The sequence below is a fragment of the Elephantulus edwardii genome, unplaced genomic scaffold (genome assembly GCF_000299155.1).
Source record: "Elephantulus edwardii isolate Elephantulus edwardi_28Jun2011 unplaced genomic scaffold, EleEdw1.0 scaffold00022, whole genome shotgun sequence".
Classification (NCBI taxonomy): Eukaryota; Metazoa; Chordata; class Mammalia; order Macroscelidea; family Macroscelididae; genus Elephantulus; species Elephantulus edwardii.
Genome location: NW_006399772.1, coordinates 21,692,262 through 21,719,255, shown reverse-complemented (window position 1 = coordinate 21,719,255; position 26,994 = coordinate 21,692,262). Strand labels below are relative to the sequence as shown.

At 42.1% G+C, this 26,994-nt stretch overlaps 1 protein-coding gene across 1 annotated transcript in view; it reads right to left on the bottom strand.

Moving 5' to 3' along the window:
• ST7 (suppression of tumorigenicity 7) overlaps positions 1–25,972 on the bottom strand; it is a 178,039-nt gene extending 152,067 nt beyond the window's left edge. Inside the window, exons 1-2 of the mRNA XM_006882665.1 lie at positions 25,890–25,972; positions 3,033–3,192 (exon numbers count right to left, since the gene is read on the bottom strand). Of these exons, the coding sequence (XP_006882727.1) occupies positions 3,033–3,192; positions 25,890–25,967 (238 nt within the window). The 5' untranslated portion in view covers positions 25,968–25,972. The remainder of the gene's footprint in view (positions 1–3,032; positions 3,193–25,889) is intronic.
• Positions 25,973–26,994: the final 1,022 nt, after the last annotated feature.

Genomic DNA, 26,994 nt, shown 5'->3' with positions numbered 1-26,994 from the left:
CCTGGTGGTGCTATCTCTCATGCTTTACCCATTGTGATGAAATAAATACGTAGTTAAAGAGGCCCAGTGCTATCATGGTGGGCTGGTAAAGTTCTAGTAAAAGATCACTGGATGAATATAAAGAATAACAACTGGCTAGACCGCTAAGAAAAGTGAATTGAGTAATTCTAGGAGAATAGGTGAGAGGACAGATCAACAATGAACTTCAGCATGACAGAGACCATGGAAATGGTTCAGGACAGGACGTGGTTACAATCTGTTGTTTACAGGGTCTCTATGAGTCATGGTAAACTCGATGGCACCTAACAACAATAACAACACACAGCTTTTTTGTCTCTTCCTCTTCAAGTATCAGAATCAGTGCCCTCCCTCATTTAGACTAGGAATCCCTCCCTTTTTCTCCAAAGGTGTTGCTTTTGTCGTTATGTGCCTTCGAGTCGACTACAACTCAGAGTGACCCTATGAACAATAGCTCTGAGTTCTGCTCTATAGTGAGCCATTCTCACTGTCTCTGATACTCCTGTCCCACTGCCACAGTCATAGAGTCAATCCATCTCATCCAGGGACTTCCTCTGCTGAGATGACTCTCTACCCTTCTAAACATGATGTGCTTCTGCAAGCACTAGTCCCTCCTGGCAACAGGCCCAATATATGTGAGATGGGGCTTCAAAATCCTTGCCTCCAGGGAGCACCCTGGTTTCACCCTGTCCACAGCAGGACTATTTGTTCTCTTGGTAGTCCAGTGTATGTCCAATACTCTTCTCCAGCACCAGAACTGAAAAGTATCTGTTCTTCTTCTGTTATTGTCAGTCATTGTCCAGTTCTTAGATATATAGCAAGCACTTGAGAAGATCATGGCCTGGACCGGGTGCACCTTAGTCTTTAGACTGACATCATTACTCTTCAGCACTCTGGAGAGGTCCCCGACAGCAGACTACACTAAAGCAAACAATCTGTTGATTTCCTGACTGCTGATGCCAAGAGCGTTGATTTTGAATCCTCAAGATGAAATTGGTAGCCCCCTCATAGGCAGCACTGTGACTCTCCCTCATACAATCAGAGCATGCACTGCTCTGTCTCCTTTGTTTCACTTTGTGAGAAGTTTCACAGGGACAACGATTTTGATCTTGTTAAAATCATAACATTAATAAGACATTGTACAAGGCCAAGTGCTGAAACGGTAGTCAGGAAATGTTTCATGAGTTGACATAGAGACTGAGCTAGTGAATTCTAACATTGAGAAGGCTGAACAAGGCTCCTAGAACTCTAAACTGTGCTCATATGAAACCTATCCTTACACTCAAGAAGCTGTTATGTGAACAGAGTAAGAGAACCCTTTATGGTTTTAAATCAAGAAAGACGTGTGTCAGGCTGTATCTTTCTCCATGCCTATTTAATTTGTAGGCTAAGCAAATAATTTGAGATTGCTTTTTTTTTTAAGGAAAAAGTGTGGCATCAGAATTGGAAGAAGATTCATCAGCCTGCATTAAGCAGAAGACATAACCTTGTATGTTATAAGTGAGAAGGATTTGAAATGCTTGTTGCAGAAGATCAAAGACTACAGCCTTCACTATGGGTTGCATACCAACAGACAAAATTCCTCACCACGGGGCCAACAGGTAACATCATGATAAATGGAGAAAAGACTGACTACCAGCAGTCAAGAAATGAAAAGACATACTGCTCTGGGAAAGTCTGGCATCAGAACCTTTCCAAAGTACAAAGTAGTAATGGTACCAGTTAAAAGACTAAGGTGTGTCTGATTCAGGCTTTTCAATCACTTGCTATGCATCTGGAACCTGGACAATAAATAAGGATGAAAGAGGAAGAATTGATGCCTTTGAGTTGTAATGTTGGAGGTGAGTACTGAATAGCCCATGGGCTGGCAAAAGAATGGAAAGATAAGTCTTACAGAAAGTACCACTAGAGTGCTCCATAGAACTCCAAGGCTCTGGGCATGCAGTTAGGATAGGCCATTTCTCGGAAAGGGACAACTTACGTGGAAAGGCAGAGAGTCAGTGAAAGAGACCAAGACCCTCAATGAGATGAAATGTCACAGTGACTATAGCAATGAACTCAAGTATATCAGTGATGATGAGGATGGCTCAAGAATACAGGGTTCAGATCCATCGTTCATAGGGTCATAAGCTCATGAGGTGTACTTGACTTGACTGCACCTAACAACAACAAAAACTTGCACAAGAAAGTATATGCCTGCATGCATTTAATAATTCAGTCACTGAGTTTCAGTGAAACAACAGACACTACAATAAAGAAACTGTTGCTTTAAAATTACAAAGTTAAAAAATGTTTATAAAGTAACTGGCAAGAGTTGCTAAAAGGAAAAATACTGAGATGAAAGAAGATGGAAATGTACAACTATCAGAGAAGGCTTTCTAGGTGGTGATTTTGGGTTTGGGCTGTGAGGATGAACAAACACTGGACAAAGGACACAGATTTCTAGGCAAAGCAACATAAAACTGTGGCATGGGCAAGATGTGAAAATGGCTTCATGGGGCACATGGCAACTGGAATCTGGACTTTATCTCCAATGGAATGAGAATGGAGGTAGACTTTTAAACAGAGGAACAATGTAACAGAATCGAGTAGGACACTGATTCTATTATCAGCAGGAAAGAAAACATATCAGCATGAGATCTGAGAAACCAAGGACAAGGAGAATTTCCAGGGCTAACATCTTTCCGGAAGGGTACTGCCACATCTTTCACCCAGGGAACATCTGGTGGGCTCAAAGTGCAGACCTTCCACCTAACCACTGCCCCACCAGGGCTCCTCAAACAGGTGTTAGCAAAATCAAATGGAAGAAAAAATCAACATTGAACAAGATAGACTCAGCCTTTCCTGCAATCTTTGCAGCTTACTTCTGTGATATCGGCTGTCAAACTCCTGGGGAAATAATTACATTTTGCTGTAAAGTCTAATATTTAAACAACACTATTATTTGTCCTATACTCATAATAATTCAGTAATACATATGCAAACAGTGCTGCAAAATGAAGACATTTCCATACCTGAGACACTCTGCCTGTTGGAATCTGAGTCTCCGTTGCTGGAGTTGGAGTTGTTGGAGGAGTTGTTGTCAACCCCTCCCAGCAGGGGGCGCAAGTGGCTCACTGACACTTGTTCAATAAAGGACGTTCCGTACTTTCGGAAATACCACCATTCAAATATCTGGAACAGAAAAGGGCATACGGGCATTTTCCTTCCACGTAACTGTATACGACTTATGTACATATGCACACAAAATGTTTATTAAAGTAATAACTGAGGGAACCATACTTTCATTTTTTTAAAAAAAATTTAATTTGCAATAAAAGTTAAAGATTCCAATAATAATTTTAATATGCTTTAAAGATATCAAAACATCAATTAAATTTATCATTCTTACTACTGTTTTCTCCATTTGATACCACTTTGTTAAAAAAGCCTAGAACTAGAATTACAGGTAAAAGTACAATTTGGACCTGCGCAGTATTGTTTTCTTCATATTTGTATAATATGCAAGTAACAAAATCACTGTAACGTAAAGATGTCCCCAGCAGTGAATACACATTTTTTTTTTGCATTGGACATTTTTAATCAGACAATCATATGATCTAATACACTATAAATGAAAAGATGAGGAAAAATATGATTACATTCAGAGTTAAACATATTTATAGCTCCATCTTGAAATAAAATGTTGTGAGAGACAAATGCATACACATTTTAAGATGTTAAAGTTCCACTTGTCAAGCAACATCTCTTTAGAGCAACACTGGTTTCATGAAAAGTTGGGGGGAGAGGGAGTATTAGCACTGGGTGCTGAGAGGCTTCGCAATGCCCTGCGTTGATAAACGCTTATCAAACACAGACACCCCCTGTGTGTCATTAATGTTAACTAACTCACAAGTTTACCAATTATTATATACTTGCAGATACTAAATGGGAACACTTTTATTAAAGAAAAAAAGGAATAATGTCTACGTGACAAGAGAGAAATCAAAACTCCCTCCCAAAGCTCCCAAAGCAATAGAAATGCTAGCTGCTTCCCACAGCTCTTTGTACTAGGGTCTCTCTGTCCTTTACACTGTGCACTTTCCCATCACTAATCAAAGTTACTCTCTCTCATGTCCCTTCTGCTCCTCCCTGACAGACCTCAGATTTGTGTCAAAAGCAGTCAAACATCATTGCACTGGAGAAATTTCAGAAGTAACTGTTTATACCAGTGCCTCATAGAGTGAGTGTGTAACAGTTGCATAAATAACATCTAACATGGAATTGTTGTTGTTGTTGTTGTGTACCATTGAGTCAGAATCGACCCACAGCTGACCCTCCAGTGGATTTTCAGAGGCAGTTAATTGCAAAGGAGGAGATTACTCATCCTTTTCCCGTACAGCAGCTGGTGGATTCAAACTGCGTGCTTTCGGGATTGCAGCACAGCTTCTTACCACCAGAGCCCTCTAATATGGAATTAGCATAGAATTAATTACATTTATTCTTTCTTATTTCAAAGAAATAAGATTTTACAAGGAACTTTGGACTACTTTTAAAAGCCTATGTTTTACTTTTTTTTTTTTACCTCAAATACTTTTTTAAAAGGCGGCAAGAATGCCCTTGTAAGGGTGCCAAGAAGGGCAATCAAGCACTCCAAGTGTTACCAAGCCTATAGAAGGTCAATTCTATCTCATCCCAGAAGTTACCCTTTCTGATTCTATGAATTTTCATGTGTTAAAACAGCCAAGTCATTCTGTTGGGTAGACTTGGGGGGCTGTAATACAAGAGGTCAGAAGAGATCGGATCAGTCTATTACATGTAGAATGCTAGGGGAAGACCCTCTATGAGATGGATTGATTCGGTGACTGGGGTAATTGGGATGGGTGTGTCAGAGGTGGTGCGGTTGGCGCAGGATAGAGCAGGGTTTAGAGCTGTTGTGCATAGGGTCGCTATGAGTCGGAAACGACTCGATGGCACGTAACAACAACTTACTAGAAGAAAAAAGTGTCTTAAAAAAAAAAAGTAGATGGACATGGATCCAGAAGGGAGTGACTAAAGTGGAAATCACATTTATCCTCAAAGTTTCCACTTATTTTTCCCTATAACCCCATTACATTAACAATGCACATCCCTCAAGGTCGGCATATCTCAAACACTGCCATGGTGTACACCTCTTTTTGCTACTCTACAAGCCAAGTACTCTACAAGCCATCTTCTGTTACTAGATTATTGTCTGAAGGTCGTAGAAAAGTAACTATGAAGAGCGGCATTGTCACCAGACAGTCCTGGCCATCAAGTCAGTCCTTAAGAGATGAATAAGAAAGAAGGAAGAGAGGATCACAGACTGGAAAGAGCTCCAGGTTTTTGGTCTGCATTTCTCATATTGTTGCTGTTTTTGTGTACCTTCAAGTCAGAAGAGACCCACAGCTGATCATCCAGCAAGTCTTCAGAGGCAGTATATCGCACAGGAGACCGCCCATCATTCTCTCACTGGTGGATTCAAACTGTGTTCTTCTGTGCTGGTTGCACAATCCCTTACCACCAGAGCTCCCTGTATATTAACTGAATATTGTGCTGCTGGAGAATCTTCCATCCCTCCCAGTTCACTGGCCGAGTTCTCTCTAATAGGCATGAGCTGTGCTCTCCAATTGTAGTCCCTGACATTACAAATCTGTGTCACAGACCCTGATCTTTCTCACAGGCTGCCCTCCGGCATGGCCTTTCCCATCCCAAAACAACTTGAGATTCTTCAGAATTCTCAGTTTCTCCAGCAGAATCCCAGAATGTTAATACAAAAAGTAGCTTAAAATATCATCTACTATTTATAGTATGATGTCCCTCGTTAAGGATTCTCTATCCTTCCAAACACAATATCCCTCTCTAACGAACAGCTTCTCCTAACAACATGTCCAAAGTATGTAAGACAAAACTTTGTCATCTATGCCTCCAAAAACTACTCTCGCCGCATTTTATGAAAAAGAAATAATTATTTGTTCTTTTGACAGTCCATGGGCTATACAGAACTCTTCTCCAACATCACAGCTCAAAGGCATCAATTCTTCAGTGTCTAGCTTTCAGATGCCTAGAATGTGATTGAAAAGACCATGACCTGAATCAAGCACACTTTGGACATCAAACTCAAGTGTGTCAGGGATGATGAGGTTGGCACAGGACAGGACAGGTATATGTTCAAAGGTTGTGATGAGTCGTGCTCAATTCAATGCCGTCTAAGACCAACTACGACAACTACTTATAAAGCCCTCATTGATTTTTTTTTCTTCTTTTTTTTTCTCATTGATTTTTAATCTCCTCCTGTGTGATTTACAATCTCTGAAAACCCATTGGAGGGTCAGCTATGAGTCAGTCCAACATGACGGTACTGAGTTTAACTATGATAACTGCAACTTGTGCTTTCTTGAGTTTAACAATCTCTACCTCTTACTTGCAGTCAATTAACCTTCCAAACATTTTCCACTTGTTTGTCTTGGATACGCCATTTCATTATTTGTTGTTTACCTGTGTTTATTTTGGTTTGTCTGTTCTTGATCTTAAATTTTGCCTTTACTGGCTATTTATTATTTAGTTAATTTGAATGCTTTGAAATGTTATTTTCATTTTCTTAATTTGCCTTTGGGCCAGACAACTTTGCATTTTTAAGTAGTTTATGTGGTGCTTTAAATATGCACACTTGACTTTTTTATCATCTAATGAAACATAATATTGTGACACTTCATGTAGAGTATAAAATCCTCATAGTCATACGTGTATGTCACTCTCTGTGATTTTTTTGTCTTTACACACATTATGTACACATATATTATGAATCTCATAATAAAATCTTCTACATTTTGTTTGGTGGGATAAAAAGACAATCTACACCACAACACCTACTTATGGATAAGGAACAGGGACTCAAGATACCATGACCCTCTGAAAAACAATGTATTACAATTTTATAAATAAACTAGTATAATTTTTTAAAAAAGTATAATGACCTGGCCAAAGTCTACATCTAGTTCAATAATTGCTTGGCCTTGAACTCAAGCTCCCTGCCAATAGTCTTACCAGGGCTCTACAACATCTTTTTTGCAATTCTCTGGCTTCATTTAGGAAGCTCTGGTGGCTTGGAGGTAAAAAATTGTGCTGCCAACGCAAAGGTACACTGTTAGAATTGGCTGTTCCACAGGAGAAAGATGGGCAATCTCCTGTGTGATCTACTGCAGCTGAAAACTCATTGGAGGGTCAGCTTCGACTCGCTGGTACACCACCACCATCATGACTTGCTTCATTTAAACAGACAATTATAGGATGAGTGGTTTTTTTCACACCTACATTTCCAAATGCCATCCAACTCCACCTTCTATGCTTTCATTTTCTTCTCTTTTATTATTACATTTTTAAGAAAAAGAAAGCAATCATTTTGGTATCCTGGTCACATCAAAACATGCTTCCTCTTCCATACTTTCTTATTTATCAAAACTAATGCATCATCGGGAAGCTTCGGTGGAGTGATGCTCCTAATCCAAGGGTGGCATCTCTCTGGCAGTTCAAATCCACCAGCTACTTGAGAGATAAAGATGCACAATCCCCTCACATTTGATTTTCTGCCTCTGAAACCCTCCTGGGGAGTAAGTTATGAGGTGGCTCCAACTTGCCAGAAATGAGAGTTTGACAGAATCCATCAGCAGTCTACCGAAGATGAGAATAATTAATCCTAAAGTGTAAATGCCTCAGCGAACTGGACAACGACTAAGAATGACAGAAGAAGAATTGATGCCTTTGAGTTGTGGTGCTGGGGAAGAGTCCTAAAATTACCATGGACCACCAAGAAAACAAATCAGTCTGTCTTGGAGAGGCTAAAATGAAGTTTCTCCTAGGCTAGGATTTTGAAGCTCTGTCTCACACATATGGCCAGGAGAGACCAGTCCTTGGAAAAGGACATCATGCTCAGAAGAGTGGGGAGACAATGCAAGAGAGGAATATCCCGGATGAGATGGATTGATACAATAACTGGGGCAATGAGGTGAGGTGTGTCAGAGTCAGTGAGACTGTCTCAGGACAGGTCAGGCTTCAGAGCTGTTGTACATAGGGTAGCTATGAGTCATAGGCAATTTAATGACACATAACAACAACAGTAATTGAATAGTTGCTTCAGAATAGGAGATTACTCTTCCGTCTTCTATTCCTAATGCAAGGAAGATATTATTATTGTGTTTGCTGTCTCATAAAGACTCCAACTCTCAAAATCTTGGAGAGCAAAGCAGAACTGCACAGTAACATTCTAATCTTCATGGAAGGTTATATGGAAGCAAATTGTCAGAGAATTGAACTTTTCTCCCTGAACAGCCAAGTGGACTTAGCAGCTTAACCACTATGTCACCAGTGTTTCTTACAGGAATAATAACCCCCCAAAATATGTACCTGTTGGAGGGGAAAGAGAGGGTCTTCTCAGAGCCTCCTACATTACAACAGCCAATAGTTTCTTTCTTATATATTTGTTGTTGTTGTTGTTGTTGTTGTTATGTGCCTTCGAGTCACCTGTGATTCATAGTGACCCTAGGTACAACAGCTGTGAAACCTGCTCTATCCTGTGCCAATCTTATTGTCTCTGACACACCTACCCCCATTTTATCCCAGTCACTGAATCAATCCAAGGGTCTTCCTCTCTTGTACTGTCTTCCACCCTCCTAAGCATGAGATCCCTCTCCAACAACAGATCCCACCTCGTAACATGTCCAAAGTATGTCAGATGAAGCTTCAGAATCTTTGCCTCCAAGGAGCAGCCTACTCTCACTTTCTCTAGGACAAACTTGTTTGTTCTCCTTGCAGTCCGTGATATATTCAATATTCTTCTAAAGCATCACCGCTCAAAGGCATCATCAATTTTTCTTCTATCATCCCTAGTCATTGTCCAGCTTTCTGATGTGTAGCAAGTAATTGCAAAGATCATGGCCTGAGTCAGGCAAACCTAAGTCTCCAGACTGACAGCATCGCTCTTCAGTACTTTGGAGAGGTCTCTGACAGCAGACTTTCCCAACGCATTATGTCTTTTAATTTCCTGGCTTCTGGTACCAAGACTGTTGATTGTGGAGTCAAGTAAACTAAAGCTGTTAATAATCTCATTCTCTTCACCATCTATTATGATGCTACCAATCAGCCCAGAGGTGAGAATCTTTGTTTTCTTGACGTTAAGCTTCAATTCACATTTAAGGCTGCAGTCCTTGACCTTCTGCAGCAAGTGCTTCAGGTCCTCCTTAGTCTCAGCAAGTAGAGTGTGTCATCTGCATGATAATTTTTTATTGTGATTTTAATAAAAGTTTACGGAAAACTTGGGTTTCTATTTTTTCATTGTTGCACATTATCCTCCCTACTCCCTCCTCCAGTTTGTTTTTCTCTTGAAAAAAAATTCATTCATTGTTGCACCATTCTCCCCCCTCCACCCAGTCCACTTTGCTGTGCACCTCTTATTCTGAATTGCTGTCATGCAAATGATGACTTATCATATATTCCTTTTAAACAGTATTTTCCATGCAGTGTTCATTATTTATCCCCTCTTTTCTTAGTTTCCTCCGACCCCCATATCAATCCTGTTTTATAACAGTAGCATTATGCAATATTTGTCCTTTTGTGACTGAGATATTTCACTCAGCATAATATCTTCCAGGGTCACCCATTTTGTATAATATTTCATGAGGGGTTTTTTGTTTGTTTGTTTGTTTGTTTGTTAGGTCTGCATAGAATTGTATTGTGTGAATATATCACAGCTTCTCTATCCATTCATTTGTTGATAGGTACTTGGGTTTTTGAGAAAGTGCCACACTGCCTTCCATAGCAGTTGCACCATTTTACACTCCCACCAACAGTGAATAAGGATTCCAGTTTCTCCACAACCTCACCAGCATTTGTTATTTGCTGCTCTGTTGAACTTTGCTATTGTTACCAGGCTGAGTTGTTTTGATTTGCATCTCTCTTAGAACTAGGGATTTTGACCATTTCTTCATGTTTGTTTGCCCTCTGAATGTCTTCTTTGGTGAAGTGTCTGTTCATATCCTGTGCCCATTTTGCAACTGGGTCATTTATCTTATTGAGCTGCTATAGTATTCTATAAATTTTAGATAGAAGTTGCTTATCAGATATGTCATTATCAAATATTGTTTCCCAGTCTGTGGCCTTCCTTTTTACCCTGGTGGAGAAGTTCTTGGATGTGCATAGAGAATTAATTCTAAAAAGGTCCCATTCTTCTATTTTATTCTCTCCTGGTTGTAGGTTTCTCAGGATGTTTGGAAGACTGTTTATGTTGTGGACTAGGGATTCTTGAGTTCTTCCAAGCTTTTCTCTGATGAAATTTATAGTCCTTGGTTTTATTTCTGGTCCTTGATACACTTTGAGTTGGTTTTTGTGTATGATGTGAGGTATGAGTCTTGCTTGAGTTTTTTACAGATAGTTTTCCAATTCTGCCAAAACCATTTGTTAAAGAGGCTTGCATTTCCCCATTAATTGATTTCACCTCTTTGTCAAAAATCAGTTGACCATAGGTAGATGAGCTGATTTATGAGTTCTCAATTCTATTCCCTTGATCTATGTGTCTCACTGTACCAGTACCACGCTGTCTTGATCAATAAGGCTGGGTAGTAGGATTTAAGACCAGGGAGTGAGATGCTTCCTCCTACATTGTGTCTCTTTTTCAGTAGTGCTTGCTTACTCAGGGTCTCTTTCCATTCCAGGTGAAATTGGAATTGCCTTTTCCATCTCACTGAAGAATGGAATTGTGCTGAGTTTCTTACCCAACATCATCCTTCTTTCCACACACTGCATTTTCAGAGGGTACTACTTAATGAAGTACAGTAGGGACATGAAGATTTCTTAAACTACAAATCACTAACATGAAGCTTTAGCATAACAATCGGCCCTCTGCCCTTATCCTGAAGCGTATCAGGCTTTGGCCCAGTACCCCACAGTATTTTAAATGAGCTGCTCACATCCAAATGGGCAGATGGTGCTATTTAATACACACATATTTGGTGTCACTTTGAATTCTCCCCAGTGCATAACCTTCAATGTAAATTGTTAAGCTCTCATAAACAAATTTAGACTTTAAAACCAGTTCTTGAAAACACTACCAGCTTAGCGGGCTTGCCACAGTGGAACAAAACAAAAAGCCACAAATAATAAAATACAAATGTGTGCATTTCATATTCAGTCCTAGAAACTTAATCCCTCTAGTGCATCCCCACCCTCCCCCTCTTATTCATGCTCTGTCCCAAGAATTATTCAAATCAAATAAGCAGAAGACTAAGAAGCATAAATTGGTTTTGGCATTTAGGAAGTCAACAGTGATCCTACTATTTAATTAGTCTAAAGGTAAAAATGCTGACATATTTCATGATAGCCCAGGTGTGCTAGTGTGCTACTTTGGCATTTTCCCCTAATTCTCTGGGGCTCAGGGGAGGGAGGGAGGGAGAGAGGGAGGGAGAGAGAGAGAGAGAGAGAGAAAGAAGAAGAAGAAGAAGAAGAAGAAGAAGAAGAAGAAGGAGGAGGAGGAGGAGGAGGAGGAGGAGGAGGAGGAGGAAAAGGAGAAGGAAGGAAGGATAGAAATAAACAGTAAATATTAGATGAATGGTTAGGCAGACAGACAGATGAACAGATTGATGGCTGATCAAAGTCAAATGGATGATAAGGCTAGACCAATAGATTTAATGAGAATTAAGAAAAAGTAAAAAAGCCTTTGGAAGGTTTTGTATCTCTTCTACTCTTTCTAAAAGTCATGATTCCTACACATATTTGTGCAAGGGGAGAGAATCCAGTGGTGAGGGGGAAACTGTTAGTGTGAAAGTGTGTAAAGATGTGTAAATGTATGACACAAAGAGCTCTGGGACCACATTCTAGCATGAAAAGGTAACCTAGGACTTCTCAGACAGGAAGAACCCATCAGAGACATACTCTGTTAACGAAGATGGTGTAAAGGAAACTGTTCCTTAAGTAGGAAGAAACCACAACAAGGGGATAAGTTGGGTAATCCTGATCTCTGGGGTGGTGTACCTGCTGGGAATGAGGGGAGAAGGACTGAATTGGCCAGGTGAGGATCAAGAAAGTTGATTGGATCTATACGCTGTCAGGCAGAAGTGGCATGAAAAAGCCACAACCATATTGAAAACAAAGATTCATTCATCAAGGACTCAGTTGTCAATGTCCAGAGGTTCCCTCTCTCCTCTAAGGAAGCAGCGTAGAGGATGTCCACAGGCCACTGACACTGGTGATGACAGATAGAGAGGCAAGTCTGAAGCTAAAATAAGATCCAAACTGGCCTCATCATTTTTCCAGGGTGGGGAAAATGATCCTTCCATTTGTTTGGCAGACCTAAAGTCTGAATCTTTCCTGAAGATGTCTAGATTTCCAACCCCCCCCTATTTAATAAAATATCTCTTCTTGACTGCATGTTTCACATAGAAAACATTTCACATATCCGAGATTTCTCCATTCTCACTCAAAAATACTTTAAGGTTCCTGTACAGAAGCACTCCAGAAACCTCACACCAATTCCCTTATGCCCATGAAAAAGGCAAAAATGTCAGAGCCTAAAATTAACACCGTGCTTCCTAAGTATTAACACAGGTGATGATGCCTGTATTTCAGGCAGATAGATGCAGAAATGGAAGAGTTTAGGGAGGGAACATGAAACTCCTGTAGACTCCACTGACAGCCAAGCTGCCAAGTTGACACCTGCTCTCAGTCTTCAAAGAGATATCGAGGGGTAAACAGTGCTCTTGGCAAGAGGAGCTGCTCCAGCTTAAACTAGGAAAACTAAGCACGGATTAGAATAACATCCATAACCGCTTTAGCTTCCTTTCTGAATTCTCAAGTATATCCACTTCTCCACATGCAGTGACCCTCTCAAGTCCTCCCAGTTCCACGGAGCAGACATAACTTTCTTTTCCCCCTTCCATTCTTGGCTTCTGTAGATAGTTTGCTCAGGAATCCTAGCCAACCAGCCACAGGGTGGGTCCTGGCCTCGTGCTTGCCTAGCCTCAGTCTATTCCTCCTTCGCCACCTGCTCTCCTAAACAGCTGTGGGGACTATTTCAGGACTTGACATCCTGCCCTTCCACCTCCTTCCCTAACCATCTGCCGCACAGGCTTTAAGGAAAAGGAAAGATGGTGTAGAGGTGAGGCTCTCCGCAAGGTCAATAGGTCTTCACACAAGAAGATCCTGCCTGCAGCATTAATCTCTGCTGCTGTGGTTAAGTCATGGTGATCACTGAGGAGTGAGAGAAGTGGGTCAGTGGCTCGTGCCCAGCCCTGTCAAAGGAGACTGGGCTGCCGCTGTCCACTAAGGCCCTTTCTCTAGGGGTCCTGACTCAGTTGGTCTGGGGTGATGCTCAGAATCTATGATCTTTTAATTTTTAAAATTTTGTTTTAACTTTAATGAACATTTACAGAGATTTTGGAGTTCCATTCATTCATTGTTGCACTATTTTCTCTACCCCCCAGTCCATTACTTTTTTCCCCCCTTGAAAGTCTGTTTTAATTGTCCCATTGCCACAGTGCTTGTCAAAGCCAGAATCTATAATTTTTAAAGCAAGATTCCCAGTCACTGGATCTTCTGTTCATCCAGCAAGAATTTTTTAAAGTGTTTACTCTAGTGTTACAGGTGCATGTGGTAATATGTGAGGATCCCTATAGGACAATGCATTAAATGGTGGGTTGCTAACCAAAAGATGGCTGGTTTGAAACCACCAACCCCTTCAAGGGTGAAAGATGACGTGGTCTGTTTGTGGCAATATTAGCAGTCTCAGAAAACCTCCAAAGGCAGCAGGGGTTTCCACTCTGTCCTACAGGGTTACTATAAGTCAGGATGAACTCGGCACCGTGGATCAGTCACAGGTAAAACACAGATAGTATTTACAGGAGACGCTGCTCATAGTTTAGAGGGAGTTCTCTGAACTAACTAATAATCACCAGTTAAAGAGAGCAATCCTCTTCTCCAAGGATGGGCGTCGTTTCCCTCCCTCCTCCTCTCTATCTGACCTGACGTTGCTGTAAGTCCATTAAAATGAAAATATGAATTGTTAGACCCAGCTGCTATCCATGTTCCCAGACAATAGCATTATGAGAAGCAGAAAGATTCCGAGATGAGCAGTGACCTTCTAGTCCCTTACCTCCCAGGGTACCCGAGCAAACCGTGTCCTTTCTGGATGCCTAGTCTTTTAAACTTAAAAGGAATAGCTTCTGAGAGGTCTGTCTACTTCTACTCCTGCAAATGCTTCATTTTCAAGCCTCTCAATGTGTGCTCAGATTTAAACCACAAAGGCCTAAAGACCAATTTTGCCTCGTTAGCCCACATTAGGCTACTCACCTTCTTCATGTTGCCATGTCTATTGAACATACCATGGAATGCCAAGAGAACAAACAGGTCTATCCTAGAGAGGATGAAACCAAGTTGCTCTTTGGAGGCTGGGATTTTGAAACTCTGTCTCACATACTTTGGGCAGGTTGCCAGCAAGGGCCAGTCCTTGGAGAAGGACATCATGCTTGGAAGGGTGGATGGTGAGATAGATGGACACAGTAACTGAAACAATGAGGGTAGGTGTATCAGAGACAATGAGATTGGCTCAGGACAGAGCAGGGTACAGAGCAATTGTTTGTAGGGTTGCTATGAGTCACCCTTGACTCAAGGGCACATAATAACAAGAGCACTCTTTAATCTGATCCACTCCAATGCTTACGCCCATGATAGACTTGATAGACATCTAACCATTCTCTTTGCCTGGTACTTGGTCTCCTCCGGAAGAGCATCAGTCTTCATGCTACAAAGAGAGATCATGATATGGCTAAGTGAGCCTCAGTTTCCTCCTACTGTCCGCAGGATCCTCTGCCATCTGGCTCTCACAGCTTTTCTCTCATTATTCTACAGCCAGGAGACCAGTTGCTTCACAACGGACACAGCCCTTACATGAGGCTTCCCCCAGCCTACCCGGGAGCCTGGGAGCCTGGGAGCCTAGGAGCCCGAGAACCGGGGAGCCCGGGAGCCCAGGAGCCCGGGAGCCTGGGAGCCTGAAAGCCTGAGAGCCTGGGAGCCTGAGAGCCCGGGAGCCCGGGAGCCCGGGAGCCCGGGAGCCCTCTACTCCAGGTTCTCTAAGCCTCCGATGCTCTAGTCTTCAGGACCACCACCATCTGGGTAATCCACATGCCTGTCAAAAAAAAGGGCTGCCTCAAGTGCCAGTCAAGTGCTTTTAGGGAAAAATAACTTGAAAGAACCTTGTCAAACTCATTCCTTACTAATAACAAGAGTGGATGTGGCAGGTGCCATGCTTTATCAAGGGCCTTCTTCCACCTCTGCTCCCAGGACAGGCCCCTCCTGTTCTTTGAGATGTAGCTTTCTGAATAAACTTCCCTTTTTCTCACTTTAAAAACAAACAATAACAAGGAAGGATGTGGCTGGTCAAGAGACCTGGATTTAACCATCATTTTATTTGCTGTGCCATTTTGGCAAAATTATTTATCCTTGTGTATCTATACTCAGAAGCATAACGAGACTGGTTACAGCTACCACATAGCATTTAAATGACATAATAGAGGCAAAATGCTTAATAAAGCACCTGGCATAGGGTGAGAGCTCAATAAATAGACATTTTACTACAATTGAGTTCTACTCAGTCTGTGTACCTCCATTTCTGCCACCATGTTTCTGACAACATTGTTGTTGTTATGTCCTGTTGAGTCAGACGGATTCCTAGCTGACCCTCCAGCAGGTTTTCAGAAGCCATAACTCACACAGGATTGACTGCCCATCTTTCTCCTGTGGAACATCTGTTGAACTGAACTGCATGCCTTCCGTGCATGCAAATACAACTCCTTACTACTATGCCTTATGATCCTTTTATATCTAGACCATAGACTACTTAGTGTTGTAATTCTCACCTGGAGTTTCATTTTAAAAAATCTATTCTCCAAAAGCATTTTTAAAGATATTTAACATGTAGGAATGCCTGGGTGGTACAAATGGCTAAGTGCTTGACTATGACATAAAGGTTGGTGGTTCAAACCCACGGAGAGGTGTGTGCTCCATGGAGAGCAGCTTTATGCCACACAGACACAGAGTCACCAGGAATCGGAATGGACTTGAGGGTAATGGGCTCGAGATGGTTTTATTAAACACATATGTGTAAGAAAATAGTGGCAGGAGAATGTCTACATGTATCTGAATATGGATACAAGAACAATGCAAAAAGGCAGTACAATATTATGGCATTTCTTCCATTTTACAACATTCCTAGACAAAAAGGGCATAATTTTCTCTATGTATCCCAACATATCACTCATAAAAACCAAAACTCAGCCACCCAAGCAGATGTATGCACACCTATTTTTATCGCAGCTTGTTCACAATAGCAAAGAGTTGGAAATAACCCAAGTGCCCATCAACAAACGAATGGATAGAGAAGCTGTGGTATATTCACACAATGGGATACTATGCTGCATTGAAAACAAGGAACTCATGTAATATTATACAAAATGGGTGACTGTGGAGGACATTATGCTGAGTGAAATATCTCGGTCACAAAAAGACAAATATTGCATAGTGTCATTGTTGTAAAACAGGACTGACATCAGGGTTGGGAGGAAACTGAGAAAGATTAGATAAATTATGTATTCTGAACTGAAACAGATAAGGGAGAGAACTGTTTAAAAGGGATATATAATTATGTATTACTGTCCGGAACAGGAGTCCAGAACGAAGGTTACATAGTGGAGTAGACTTGGCGGGGAGGGATTGTCTAACAATGAAAGAATTTTTCTTCTACTTTTCAAAGAGAAGAGTGAACTGGGGCGGGAAGGGGTGGGCAGGAAGAAAAGTGCAACAATGAATGAATGGAAATCCAAAGTCTCTGTACATTTTCATTAAAATGAATAATAATTTTTTAGAAAAAAAACAAACCTCAGACATTTTCTTCTCTGAAATAAACACAGTCGACAAAAGCTGCTCCAAGCATACTGGGCCTGTCCTTGTGGGAGCAGATAAAAGACTAACTTGGCAGCTTGGACTGTGGCGACAGGTGCAGCTCCTGTGGATACACTGGACTGAGATGGGTAGGCTTGTGCCAAGCGCCAGAGGGGCATCTTGAAATGAAGGAAGAGGGAGCTGCCCAGACGTGCGGGAACAGGAGCCAAAGGGGAACAGGCGCGGCGGGTGGCATGGCCGGCCCTTGCTAGCTTCCAATCGGCAAAATTCAGAACCAGCAGGGAAACCTGGTCAAATGTCCACAGATTAGGCCACCGTTATTTTTAAATACATGAATGCTAAAGACTGCAACAGATGCTAAATGAATTTTATTTCTATGCTATTTGTTTGCTATATGTCTTTTCAGGGGAGCTTGTGGCTTATGGGTAAGGAATCACGCTGCCACCCCAAGGAACATGGTTTGAATCCACCAGCTACTCTAGTAGAGAAAAACAATCTCATCCCATGCAATTTCCTGTCTCTGAAAAGCTGCTGGAGGGTCAGCTATGAGTTAGTTCCGACTCCATGGCTTTTCTACAGGGGAAATGCCAGCTTGATTTCTTTCTTTGTATGCTCTTCTCTTCTCCTAAAACTTCAAATACCATATAAATCACTTCCGTCTCTAGCACAGGAATCCCGAGCTCCTGCCTAATTTCCCTGAGGGTTTTACTGTTCACTGCCTGCTGCAGAGGGCACACCTCTGGGGAGAACAGTTAAGTAATTTGTCTCCCTGGTGTCAGGCACAAACCGCTTAGCAGTTATAGGTACACAGCCGTCTGTAAACACCTGATCCCTTCTTTACCTTGATGCTGCCACTCCCTGAAATGTGCTTGGCAGGCAAGAATATGAGCTGAATAGAAATCTCCAGCCTGGCACAATCCAAGGGCTTGGAAAGCTGAGTCCCCAAAAGCAAGACAACACATTGTCAGTAATCTCCGAGAGGAGGAACTTCAAGAGATCAGAAGTGAGTCCCTCAGTGTATTTTGCCCTCAGAGTAGACCAAGCGTTTTGGTTTTTTTTCTCATGGACCACACATTTTTGAGGAAAGCTTCTCAAATTCTGTATCTATTCAAGGTCTTTCTCAGAAGTTCTTAACTTCTGAGAAAGAAGGCAAGTCTTCTGCCTTGTGAGAACGCTGCAAGGCTAGCATGCCCTCAGCACAGTGGTTGGTGGCTGCAGGGTTAAGGGCTGTGCTCCACATTCAGGGCAAAGCCTTGCCAGTCTAGGTCTATAAAAGTGGTCATGGCCAAAGCAAAGTTCTTTAGGGAGAAAACAAGGGAAGCGAGCTGGGCGGCATCCCTGGGTGGTGGTAGTTGTTAGATGCTATTGAGTCAAGTACAACTCACAGTGATGCTATTTTTTTTAAATAATTTTAATGAACATTTACAAAGATTTTGGATTTCCATTCATTTATTGCTGCACTTCTCTCCCTGCGCAGCCTTCCCCCACCCTAGTTTGCTCCTCTCCTTGAAAAGTACAAGAAACACTCCCTCCCGCACTCCTCCCACCACGCTAAGTACATTCCACTATGCAACCTTAATTGTAGACTCTTGTGATAACCATAATACCCTATCATACATTGCTTTTACATTATTCTCAGCGATGCTATTAACACCGGACCTGAACCCTGCCCTATCCTGTACCACCCTCATTTTCTCTGACACATCAGTCCACTGCTGGTTACCATGGAAGTCCATCTCACTGGCGGTTCATTCCTCTCCTTTGCTGACCCTCCATCCTTCCAAGTATGATGTCCCTTCCCAAGGAATAGCCCTGGGTTATAAGGGAAAATCACCATGGAGGGGCGTTCATCAGAAGGAAAGGGAATGAATTCATAGTCTGGGGAACTCGCACCAGTGCACTGCCAGAAGAATCAGATCCAGACCTGCCACACACAGTTCAGCAGGTTGAGAACTTAACCCAAGCGGAAGCAGAGTGAGTGAGGAAAAATGCAGCTCTCTGCTGTGAGCCTGCTGGGTTCAAATCCTACCTCGCCTCTCCCTTCTCTGTGAGCCAAGGCAGGTCGCTTACTTCCTATTTTGTGTCAGCTCCCTTTCCTGCAAATCACAGAGCCTTGTTGTGAGGGGCAAATGATTTCGCACGCAGCCTAGTCCTTGTAAGGACACTTGACATGCACATTCTCTGAGAAGGGAAGAGGCACAAACCAGGGCCCACCTTTCTGCCTCACACTCAATTGCTGGTTTGCTGGTTTTGGAACAAAAGTGCTATTTAAATTGTGTCTTTTAAAAAGTTCACTTTTTAAATGATTGTATTTGTCCAATAAAAAAAAAAATTCCCAAGTTTTTAGAAGAAATTTTCCAAAAATGTCTTGTAAGTTATCTTACAATGTAACTTTAGAAATAAAAAGCCAAAGTACTAGCTCTGGTGACCTAGGGGGAAGAAACTGTGCTGCAATCTCGAAGGCACGTGGTTTGGATGCATCAACTGCTGTGCGGAAGAAGGATGGGCAATCTCCACCTGTGTGATTTAACTGCCTCTGAAAACATGCCAGAGGGGCAGCTATGGGTTGGTTCCAACTCAGTGGTACACAGCAACAACTATATAAAATATAAATTATATTTAAACACTTATAAAATCTACCTTCCCCTGAAAAAGATACATGTATGCTAATTAGTTGTCATATTCTCACTATATACTAATTAAGAATTTACCAAGGATGTGAAAACATTTTTTGACTCTGAAGATTCTTCTGTTCACTTGATATTAGAGTGAAAAATCTAAAGACATGGGTTCTGGGCTTGGTTTTGCCACAAGTGAGTCATGCCCTCATCTTTCCTTTGTTAAGTCATATTCTACCCATCTGAAAAGTTAAGGGCTTGGGCTAAATGATTGTTCTGACCTTCAAACAAAATCAACAATTTATGATTCTCAGTTTTCCATCATCTCTCTCAGATACTAATTCTTTTCATAACTTTCTTTGGCTCTCTTTAAAAAAAAATAATTTATTGATAATGTTGAGAATATCCACAGCAAAACACACCCTGACTCAAATTCCTACACATCCAGTTCAGTGACATTGATTACATTCTTTGACTTGTGCAACCACTTTCGCTCTCTGTTTCTGAGCTGCAACTCCATTAAGATAAACTCATTGTTCCTTAAAGTTGCTCCTATCTAATCTTTGGCTAGGAGATTAATTTTATCCCGTACAGATAATTATTAAAAGAGCTCCAGGCAGACATTATTTATTAGTTAAGCTAAACAACGGCCAGGTTTCAAGAAGACTTCGGAAATATTTCTGTTTTAAGGTTTCAAGATTATCTTAGCACAAGAATTTCAGGGGTTGATTCTTCCTCCATGGTTCCAGAAACTCTGGGATCCATGAAAATCTGTGATTATCTTTTGCTTACTCTTGGTCTTCTTATGGATACCACAGGATGCAAGACATACCAATATCATTTTGAGGTCTGAAATGAAAGATTCATTCCACGTCTTCAAGAGTTGTCTCATTTTCCCTCTGGTTTTCTAGCAATAGGGTTTCTATCATCTTTGCTCCACCAAAGTATCTTTCAGAACATTTTCCTCTGCCCTAGAACACTAGATTGATGAACTTTTTGACTTGACTAACACTTTTCTTTCCTTCAGGCATTACTCTAAGTCCAGCTCAGAGTGTTTTGTTTAATTTTCTCTTTTAGACACTTTATATTGCTTCTTTATAAGTTCACTAGAAGCAAATGGTTGAGGTGGGTCTCTGAGGCTAATGATTCCAGACTTTGAGACTTTGGGTACTATGAAAATCCCTCCTCAATGTGATTAGGTGCATCAAGTCACCTACAGCTCATAGCGACTCTGTGAACAGGACATGAGCCTTGACCTTCATCTGAACCTACACCATCATCCTCATATACTCTTCTCATGTTCAGCCTACTGGGGTAGCCACCATGACAGCCCATTTCTTTGAGGGTATTCCTCTCTTTCTCGGACCCTCTACTTTCCTTCTTTCTCCAAGGTTTGGTTCATCCTGAAAATATGACCACAGTACGTGAGATGAAGTTTCACCATATTTGCCCATAAGGAGCACTCGGGTTGTACTTCCCTCAAAAAAATTTGCTTGTTCTGTTGACAGTCCATGGTATAAAATCAGTACTCTTCTCCAATGGTGCCATTCAAAGGCCTCTATTTTTCTTCTTTTATCTTTATTCACTGCCTAATCTTTAGATATTTAGAAAGTAACTGAAAATACCAAGGCTTGGATCAGGTGCACCTTAGTCTTGAAAACTGACATCATTGATCCTTAGAGCTTTCTATAGGTCCTTGAAAGCAGTTTTCCTAGTGAAATACATCTGTTATTTTCTTGACTGCTGCTACCAAGAGTGTTGACTAGGGAGTCAAGTAAAAAGAAATTGATGACAACTTCAATTTTCTCTCCATTCATTTGAATGTCGCTTACTGGTCCAGCGGTGAGGGTTTTTGTTTTCTTGATGTTGAGGTGTAACCCATATTACAGGCTGGAGTCGTTGACCTTCTGCATTAAGTGTCTCAAGTCTTCTTCACTTTCTGCATTACCACCCCTTCTGATACCACCACCAGTTCTGCTGAGGAACTGTTGCTAAGGGTGTCTTAAGTTGCATTTGTAGCTATGTCGAGACAGGTAAGTTAAGTTCTTATTTTCCTTACTATAGTACAATAGTACAGAGCAGGGTAACACTGCATGGTTCAAAACAGGGAAGGGTGTACGTCAGGGATGCATCCTGTCTCCATACCTTTTCAACATATATGCAGAGCAGATTATCCGAGAGGCTGGGCTCTATGAGGAGAACTGTGGCATCAGGATTGGTGGAAGATCTATCAACAATCTCCGTTATGCAGATGACACAACCTTGCTTGCTGAAACTGAGGAGGACCTCATGCACTTGCTGCGAAGGGTCAAGGACTGCAGCCTTCAGTATGGACTAAGGCTCAACGTCAAGAAGACAAAGATTCTCGCCACTGGACCAATTGGCAGCGTCAAGATGGATGATGAAGAGATTGAGAGTGTTCACAGCTTCACTTTGCTCGGCTCCACAGTTAACACTCTTGGTACCAGCAGTCAGGAAATCAAAAAGCGTATCGCGATGGGAAAGTCTGCCGTTAGGGACTTCTCAAACGTACTCAGGAGCAACAGTGTCTCTCTGGAGACTAAGGTGCGCCTGATACAGGTCATGGTATTTGCAATCGCTTGTTATGCATCAGAGAGTTGGACAATGACTAGGGAGGACAGAAGGAGAGTGGATGCTTTTGAGCTGTGGTGCTGGAGAAGGGTACTGAATGTACCCTGGACTGCCAGGAAAACAAAGAGATCCATCTTGGAGAGGATTAAACCAAGCTGCTCCTTGGAGGCAAGGATTCTGGGGCTTCGTCTGACATACTTTGGACATGTTGCCAGGAGGGACGGGTCCTTGGAGAGGGACATCATGCTTGGGAGGGTGGAGGGACAGCGCAGGAGGGGAAGACCCTCTATGAGATGGATTGATTCGGTGACTGGGGTAATCGGGATGGGTGTGTCAGAGGCGGTGCGGTTGGCGCAGGATAGAGCAGGGTTTAGAGCTGTTGTGCATAGGGTTGCTATGAGTCGGAAACGACTCGATGGCACATAACAACAACAACAATAGTACAATAAGAGGCACAAAACTTTTCAGGGCTTTAAAAGCTGCAGGTGCAGCAAGTCAAGGTGATTTGGTGAAGAATTTCAAAGCGAGGACACGCTTACATATTACTGAAGGACAAACAAGAACAGATAGTAAATCCCATGTCTGAAACCCTGGAACTTTAAATGTGCTACCCCTCTCTGGGTTTGACCTTGGCACTTAGCACTGGGCATTCTGTTGTGATGGCCCCTTAAATGACCATCTTAGTGTCTGCTGCTGTTCTTCACACGCTGTTGTTAAGTGCCATCGAGTCACGGGCGATTCATAGCAAACCTATGAACAAAAGACCTGAGCACTTGTATAACTTTCAGCCTTGCTCCAGGTTCATAGGGTTTCTGGAGGCAAGCTCTTTCAGAAGTGGATGGCACTCCTGCTCCCAAGCTTGTTTTAATCGGGGAGCTCCACCAAACACTGTTGGCCATGGGTAATCATTATCGCATTTGACACATCAGTGTCACAGTGTTCAGCTTCACAGAAATCTCAAGTTACCTGGGTTATATGACCTAGAAGAACATTTGAGCAAAAACAATTACGACTGAAGGCCATGGATTAGAGTCACGCACCTTCAGCTTGGTAGCATCACTTTCTGTCCACTAGGCCAAGTGATCTCTCTCTATGCTGTTGTTGTTGTTGCTGTCGTTGTTGTTGTTGTTGTTAAGTGCCGTTGAGTCATAGGCAACTCATAGTGACCCTATGAATGAAAGACCTGGACACTGGTGTAACTTTCATCCTTTCTCCAGGTTCATAGAGTTTCCAAAGGCAAGCCATTTCGGAAGTGGATGCCACTCCTGCTTCCAAGCTTGTTTTAATTGGTGGACTCCCCCAAACACTGTCCACCATGGGTAACCATGGGTTCTTCACATAGCTACCTTAAAAAAAAATCCCGTCCCTTGAGTTCAGCAGCCCACAGCAAGTCCTCAATAATACATCTGTTGTGTGCTGTAGCATCAGAGCCAACTCATAGATGACTCTCCAGTGGGTTTTGAGAGGCAGCAGTCAATCACACAGGAAGAGGCTGCTCATCTTTCTCCTGCAGAACAGGTGGTGGATTCAAACTGTGTGCCTTCGGGTTGGCAGTACAGCTCCTTACGACTAGGCTACCACAGCAGCCCTCAATGATACAGGAGAAGAGGATTCATCTCAAAATTCATCCTCTGATCAATGAAACGATGCTTCTTCACAGCCACCAGCTAGCAACCCTTTGCTCTTTCCTTACCCGTCCACTCCTTCCACGCTCACGCTTCTGAATTCCTCCATTCATCTAAGTCCATCTATGGTCTTTGCTCCATGTTTTTACGACTTTCTCCTCCAAAAATTTTCAGATTTTCTACTGATCTTCCATCTTCAAATATGAACTCTTGCCAGTGCTCCCTTTTCACTGTTTCTCTAACACAGGAATGGAGGTGAGTATATGGGGGGAGTGGGAGTCTTCTAAAACTCTTCTCTCCATAAAAATAACTTTACTAATTATGGAAGGGAGAGTGTTTCCAGTGAGTTCAGACAGCCCCTATTTGAAGTCAAGTGGCATGGTGGTTAAAGCAGCCAGCCAGTCCACTGCTTCTGTGAGGGTTCACAGACGTGGGAACCCCATGGGATGGTTCTAGTTTTCCCACCAGGATCACTATCCAAATCAACCTGACAGCAGTGGGGTGTCTTTTTTTTAGGGGGGTCAATAAGAGTTGTAATTAACATCACGTTATGCAACAATAAAGTACAAAAAAACAGCTCCAAATGTTAAAAGTAAACTGCTACTGAAATTATTTATGATAATGTGTAGATTACAGAGAGCATGCTGGTGGCCTAGTTATAAGAAGTTGTGCTACCAGCTGCTCCACAGAAGAAATATGGGCAGTCTCCTCCAGTGTCATTCAAAGCCTCTGAAAAGCCACTGGCAGGTCAACCACGAGTTGATTCTGACTCGATGATACAATAACAACAACAGCAATATAAATAATGTCATGAAAATAAGTCATTTAACTGATTTAAGTTATTATTTAACTTATTTAAGTCATTTTGCTTATTTGGTATACTCTGCCCCCCAAGAAGGGAACAGTAAGGAAAAACATACAAATGCAGGAAGTAGAAGACATGAAGGAGGAAAGCTTAGCACTGCCACAGTCAAGGTCAACATATTTAGAGAAACTGATCCAGGTGCCTATTGTCCTTGGTTATGCTCCAGTGATAAACAATTTTTACTAAAACAAAACAGAATCACAAGCCAGACCACTGGAGCTGAGACAGGTCTGACTCGACAGCAGGCTTCCAAGGCTGCAAATCTGTGTGGGGAAAAGACTGTTCTTCTTTCTCCTGCTGAGAAAATGGTGGGTTTGCATTGTCCACCTTTATTGTATTTATGAACTTGGAGAAATGAAGAAAGTGTTCGGGTCCTTCATTCATAGGGTCACTATGAGTCTCCTACAACTCAACGACATTCAACAACGATGAGAAAGCTCAGTTGGCCTAATGGACAGAAAGTAATGCTAGCAAGCCATAGGTGGGTGATTTTAATCTGCGTCCCTCAGGCCTGGTTTTAATTGTTTTTAGTCAAACATTCTTCTAGATAATATAGCCCTGGCTGTCGATTTACTGTACAGAGGTAACTTGTGGTTACTATGGAGCTGAACACTGTGACACTGATATGTAAAATGCAAGAATGGCTACCCATGGTGGACAGTGTTAAGTGGAGCTCTCTGACTAAAACAAGCTTGGAAGCAGGAGTGGCATCCAGTTCCGAAACAGCTTGACTCTGGAAACTCTATGAACTTGGAGAAACGAAGAAAGTTATACACGTGTTCTGGTCCTTTGTTCATAGGGTTGCTATGAGTCGCCTACAACTTGACAGTATTTAACAACAACCACCACCACCACATTTATTTTACAACCCAACACTTAATAACAGGGCACCTTCAATTTTCATAAGACTGATGAAACAAATTTTGTTCTAATAGGTCATACTCTTTGAGTATTTAGTCCTTAAACACTAAAACTGACACAGGGTTGTGTCTTCCTCTATTTTCCATTTTATTTATGTTATTTTTCCCTTCAGAAAACATGACATATGATTACATATTTTTTCCAAGTATTTCAGAAATATATAACCTGATTGTAAAAGGCCTCTAAGTCCCCTCCAAGCCCCCACAGCATCACTGTAAGATATGGCGCTGTAGTTTCCAGATCATTCTCCTGTTGACACTAAAGTCTACCATGGTAAACCACATGTTGTTCAATAAGAATGACAGTACTTACCAGAATAAGGCCTGATATGAGTGAGGATGTGCCCGTCAGGGCCACGTAGAACTTCGGCGTTAATGTGTTCAAAAACATGCTCACTGCAAGACAAAGAGAGGCAGAGAGAAGAGTGCATGAGGACAGCGGTCGGGACAATTCTTTCTTTTTCTTTCTAATGAAATCACTTGTTTCTGATGACAGCACTTCATGGCAAAATATCATTAAAATGGCTCAGCATAACATACTGCCCACCACTGCTGCTGTGGGTGCAGTTGTAGGGGTGTGTGTGTGTGTGTGTGTGTGTGTGTGTGTGTGTGAAGGCAGAAGCGAAAGGGCTGGTGGGCAACTCTAACACTCTACCATCTAGGCTGAGTTCTGAGGAGCAACAGGGTAGACACTGAAAGGCGGTCACACTGGCTCTCGTTGGCGTCGAGTTGGGACTGTCTCATAGCTGACTCTCCAGGCGGTTCCTCAGGCTGGGAGTCACTGGGAAGAAGACTGACCCTCTCTCTCCTGTGGAGCCACTGGGGGAATCTAACCACCACGGAGGCTCGGTCTCGGGTGAGCAGCCCACCTCCCTGTGTCTATGCCACTAGGGCTCCCTTCAAACGAACTAGATCCATTTCTTTAAAGGGTGAAGATAAAATACTAAAGGAATGTGTATTGCCCAACTTCTCAATTCTTGCCACGACATTTAGATTAACTACAACCTGGTTGTTACTAAAGTTCTTTTATTACTACTATAAATATATTTTATTCATTGTCATTCATAGATAGATATTACGCCAAGCTTACAATCATCATTTCTTGCCGAAGTGACGCATTGCATGTACTTTTTGTGTGCATATTCACTTTTCTCTGCTGAAGATGTTTGTGGAAGGCATCCCAGCCTGCCTGGCTTTCGAAAGAAGGGATGGGAACTTTAGGGCATCGGGGGAAAGCACTGGATTCTACTCTGCGCTCAGACAAGGAAGCAAAGTCATGTTCCCGGAGTGGATGGAGATGCTTGTTCATGCATTTGACAAATACTTTGCCCTGTTTATAAGTGTGACCATGGCAGAGAAAGAAATACTGACTCAGACACAGTTCCTGTATTCAGAAGCCCATAGTCGGATTGTGAAAT